This window comes from Haliaeetus leucocephalus, unplaced genomic scaffold (assembly GCF_000737465.1).
Source record: "Haliaeetus leucocephalus isolate CR32 unplaced genomic scaffold, Haliaeetus_leucocephalus-4.0 Scaffold160, whole genome shotgun sequence".
NCBI classification, from domain to species: domain Eukaryota; kingdom Metazoa; phylum Chordata; class Aves; order Accipitriformes; family Accipitridae; genus Haliaeetus; species Haliaeetus leucocephalus.
The window spans coordinates 249,677-254,536 of record NW_010972596.1 but is presented as its reverse complement, the minus strand read 5'-3'; the positions used below and the strand labels follow the sequence as shown (position 1 = coordinate 254,536).

At 46.1% G+C, this 4,860-nt stretch overlaps 2 protein-coding genes across 2 annotated transcripts in view; one reads left to right on the top strand and one right to left on the bottom strand.

Annotated features, from left to right (window-relative positions):
• SRSF7 (serine/arginine-rich splicing factor 7) overlaps window positions 1-588 on the bottom strand; it is a 10,793-nt gene extending 10,205 nt beyond the window's left edge. The window contains exons 1-2 of the mRNA XM_010562522.1: window positions 540-588; window positions 129-301 (exon numbers count right to left, since the gene is read on the bottom strand). Coding sequence (XP_010560824.1) covers window positions 129-301; window positions 540-588 — 222 coding nt within the window. The remainder of the gene's footprint in view (window positions 1-128; window positions 302-539) is intronic.
• Window positions 1-4,015, top strand: part of GEMIN6 (gem (nuclear organelle) associated protein 6) — a 4,412-nt gene extending 397 nt beyond the window's left edge. Inside the window, exons 2-3 of the mRNA XM_010562447.1 lie at window positions 621-766; window positions 2,998-4,015. Of these exons, the coding sequence (XP_010560749.1) occupies window positions 639-766; window positions 2,998-3,373 (504 nt within the window). The 5' untranslated portion in view covers window positions 621-638 and the 3' untranslated portion in view covers window positions 3,374-4,015. The remainder of the gene's footprint in view (window positions 1-620; window positions 767-2,997) is intronic.
• The last annotated feature ends 845 nt before the right edge of the window (window positions 4,016-4,860 follow it).

The window sequence follows — 4,860 nt, the reverse complement described above, 5'->3', positions numbered from 1 at the left end:
GAGCTTCCTCCGGCCCTTCGGCCTCCCGCCCTGCGCTGCCCCCATCTCTCTCCGGCGAGGGGTGCTGGGATGGAGGCGAATGCCCGGGTGGCCCCAGGCTGGGGCCGGGGTGGCTTTACCGTCCTTACCAGTCGCGCAACTGGTGCGGGGTGAGGAGGGTAACGGCACTTGGTGCTCGCCCTGCCGTCGGGGGTGAGGATAGAGCCGGGATGCGGGCGGACGCCGCTTCTCCGCAGGCGGTGGAAGGGCTTGGGCACGGGGGATGTGCCGGTACGCAGAGCAAAGCCGGTAAACTTCTGTCCTCGAGGGACAGGCGTCCCGAAGGTTTTGTAAGAGGGCAGAGCAATAAATGGAATGTTTAATGCAACGGGGAAGTGTTAAGTTAGCAGAAGAGTGATGTTTGAGGCTGTGCCGTGTGCCCCGAAAAACACACGAACTGAGTGGGAAATTACAGAGCTGCAGCAATATGCAAACCACTTGTGTGAATGTTTGCTTTTATAAAAAGCAAATTGTGTTTAAGACAGATGGAAGATCTTTACCTGGAGGCAAACTCAGTTCTGATGTGAAGGGCAAAGCAAAAGGATTCATTGCTTCTACTAATCACCCTGGCTGTTTTCTAGGTTCTGGACGTAGGCAATATGAATGACTGGCAGAGGAAGAGCCCTCTAGACTGGGAAACGTACGTGAACAAAATGGTGAAAGTTGCTGCAATTGAGAAACATGAGTATGAAGGATGGGTCTTAACAGTCGATCCAGTTTCTGCCAGGTAAGTACCAAACAAAGCTTTTGCTTCTGTAAGGATAAGAGAAAACAAGTTTTTCAGAAGATAAAAGATGACAAGACTGAAGCAAACTTATTTGGAGCAAAAACTGCATGTTGGAGCTCCATGTCCTGTTTTTTTAAATGGCAAGGCCTAAGAGAAAGTAATATTGTAGCTGATGAGGTCAGTTCACCTAAACCCACTTTAATCTCATTCAAAGGACTGATAAATTTGGGGAATAGGTAACGTGTGGATTCACGCTAACTTTATTGTGGACCTGAGGTTAGTACTTTAAATGATATCCATGCGTTTAGGACTATTTTTAATAATATACCAAGACCTGCCTCACAAAGAGAGCAGGGATGCAGGAATGTTTTTAATGCTTTAGGTGTTGAAATCCTTATCCTCTGTCCAGAGTTCTTGCATCGATGCCCTGCTTTCCCCTACAGCTAGACACCCGTGCGGGTGTAGTGGCTGCTTTGGAGAAGAAGCAGGGAAAATCAGCAAGGGCATTGGACAGAAAGTCAGATGTCATTGTCCAGAAAGACAGGTCTCTAGTATCTCAAGTGAGTAACTTGAAAACAGGGTTTGAAAGGCAGAATGCACCAGGGAATAGGCAGAAATTTGGCTCCTTGCTGCCAGAGCTTTTTCATACCTTTTTGGTTGTGAGCACAAGATGGAGGCTAGAAGCTAAAACATCCAGCTTCTGATGTGTTTCAGAAGAATTGGTTGTTGCTTCAACTCTGGAGTAGCTCTGATACTCTGTCTTCTCTTGGAGTTGCTTATTGTTTTGGTAGGAAAGGTGTGCACAGCTGTGAGTGATTCTGGGGATGGCCCAGGCTAACATCAAGGCACATTTCATTGCACATTTCCCAAAAAGTCATTATTTCCACTAATGGTGGCAACAGTAGATTAGCAAAATGCTGGCATCAAATTCTGGAATTTTGCTTCCCACAAGAGGGAAGATGCTCTTTGTTGACATATAGGGAAGAGATCCTGGCAACAAGCTGCCTTCCTACCTGTATTTTAGGACTTCTGGGATGTAAGTGCCCTTGGGAAAAGACCAGGCTGCTATAACATGAGCCAGAACCTGCTGCGGTGTGTTCCCATTGTAATAGTCAAGTGTTGTGGTTTAACCCCAGCCAGCAACTAAGCCCCACACAGCCACTCGCTCACTCCCCCCTGGTGGGATGGGGAAGAGAATCAGAAGAATGAAAGTGAGAAAACTCGTGGGCTGAGATAAAGACAGTTTAATAGGTAAAGCAAAAGCTGCGCACACAAGCAAAGCAAGGAATTCATTCACCACTTCCCATGGGCAGGCAGGTGTTCAGCCATCTGCAGGAAAGCAGGGCTCCATCACATGTAACGGTGACTTGGGAAGACAAATGCCATCGCTCCAAATATCCCCTCGCCTCCTTCTTCTTCCCCCAGCTCTATATTACAGAGCATGACGTCCTATGGTCTGGGATATCCCTTTGGCCAGTCGGGGTCAGCTGTCCCGGCTGTGTCCCCTCCAACTCCTTGTGCCCCCCCAGCCTGCTCGCTGGTGGGGTGGGGTGAGGAGCAGAACAGCCCTTGGCTCTGGGTAAGCACTGCTCAGCAGGGACGAAAACATCCCCAGGTTATCAACACTGTTTCCAGCACAAATCCAAAACACAGCCCCATACCAGCTAGGGTGAAGAAAATTAATTCTACCCTAGCCAAACCCAGCACATCAAGCTATAGTTTTCAGTTAAGAAACTAGCAACACTCATTAAAATAATTCTTTTAGTAATGATCAATAACTAAGTATTAATAATTCATCATTAAAAGGTTCTGCTGTTGTCAGCTGCCACCATTGCCTTCAGCATTCAAAGTGCTGAATGTATGAAGGTATTGTTCTTTTTGAATGTTGGAAGATTTAAGGTTCTTCAGCAAGGCTGGGAATGCTGCACAAAAATACTTAGATTCCCAGTCCTGATTTTAATGTACACTTTGCTTTTTTTAAAGTAACGTTCTGCTTGATAGTATCTAGAGTAGTTTCAAATTCAAGGCTAGAAGTTACCTGCAAAGCCCCGCATTTTCAGTATTTTAAGGGTATAGCAGCATGCTTTTCAAGAAAAATGCTGGGTACTCCATATTGCCTAAATACCTGGGTTACGGTGATGCTAATGAGCACTCATCTCCAAGAATCTTGGCCTGCATTTCTCAGTCTTCAGTTAAGTACAGTGACTCATACATACTTCTTTCCTTGGCAGTATTGTCCTTGCAACATTCCTGGAGAATGAAAAAGTGTCCATATCCATTGTCTTGGGCCATGCTGTCCAGGAGGTTGAAATACTGAAAGAAGGGGACGATGAAATGAAGCAACGGCTTTCCTGCATATTTGCACCTGAAGAAAGCAAAGCCTACAGCCCAGAGGAACTTGAAAAGAGGAAGAACAACTTGAAGACTTGGCTAGAAACAAACCACATCCCTGTAACAGAGCAAGGTGAATCGGGAAGAACGCTATGTGTGGCGGGGGTATTAACTATTGACCCACCATACGGCCCAGAAGAGTGCAGCAGCTCCAATGAGATTATTCTTTCTCGGGTTCAAGGCTTGATACAGGGCTATCTTGAAAAACAAGGGTGATGTCTGCTGTTTAAAGCAGTTGTCTTTAGAAATGGGTCTACCCACCCTATTTTAGGAACTGTCCTGGGTATCAATATTCACTATTTGCAAAAAATGCTGGGTTTAGGTCCTTTTGTCTGATTTTTTATACGTTAAGAAAAGGATAAAACAAGCAGTATAAACTGAAAGCACGAAGCGTTTTCCATGCACTACTTTATTAAAAGCAAGCCATTGAATAATGATGATGTATTAAACTGATATGTCTGTTTACTGTATCAGTATTAAGCTGATACATCAGTTAAATAAGTATTTTCTGTAACGGTATTGCGAAAGATGATATATGATAGATTTAAACTGTGTTTTCCTCTGCCTTCAAAATTAATTATCTAGTGGTGTAGGCATGTTTGAACTGCTTCCCAGTTTTTTTGGTTTTTTTTTTTTTTTTCAGAAAGAGGATTGTGACACTTGGACTTCCCAAACCAGGTGAAAAATCTGTTGAGAAAGCTTTTTTTTTTTTTTTTTTTTTTTTTTTTTTTCCCCCCGGTTTTAAAAACATTTCCTGTCTATATTTGTTATTTTAGAGCAGCAGTGGTTGGCAGACCCTTGTTCCTTAGAAAGAGAATTTCTTGCAGTTCAGTAAGTTTGTGTTTCTTAATGCTTTGTTTCTAGTTTATGGCAACACGCAGTGCAAGAATCATTATGTGATTATTCCCAAGATTATTAATCCGGTCAGGAGCCTTTAGACCCCTCATTTCTCTCTTAGTGTAGATTTGTTCTGTCTTATGAAAGCACCAAAACACATGGTGGTCTGCTCAAATGCATTTGAAGAGTCTGTTTAACCCTTGTTAATAAAAAGGTCCTCCTCATTCCTGCTGTGGTTTATTTAAAATTACTTTGGATGGGCCAGGTTCATGCTGGTTTCTCTTAAAAATTGTCTACTGCACATACGCTCCTGTGTGTGTCTCCCTGAAAAGGTTGGTGATGCCAACGCACAAACACTTCAGCTGCCTCTCTGGATGAGGGGATCGACAGGTGCCTGAGCTCTGGGGCACCTGAGGCTAGCTGGGAGGTATTTGGTGAGAGGTAGCGTCAGGTCAAACTCCACTCAAGACATTTCAGAATAACCTGAGCATGCCTCCTTAGAGGGAAGGTAACGCCTTCTCCCTCCTCACCGGGGAATAAGGAGCCTGGGGGGCTCCTTCACCTCCAGTCTCAGCAGGGCCAGAGGCTGAGTGACTGGTCTCCCGTGGGGGATGATGACTAGAACAAGTGGTTCTCGTCTCCCCTGCTCCCTCTTTCCACCGCTGGGCCTTCCTCACAGGCAGGCGCACTATGGGCAGGCGCTCTCAGGCGGGGCTGGCTGCGGGCGAGCCGCAGCTGTCTGGGCTCGTGAGGAGCCTCGCTGACGACATGAGCCCCGGGGGCGGCACGTAGCTACGGCCACCACGGACGCGGGGCCTGCGCGGCAGGCGTGACCAGCCGCCCTGGTGGAAACCACTCGGGAAGGG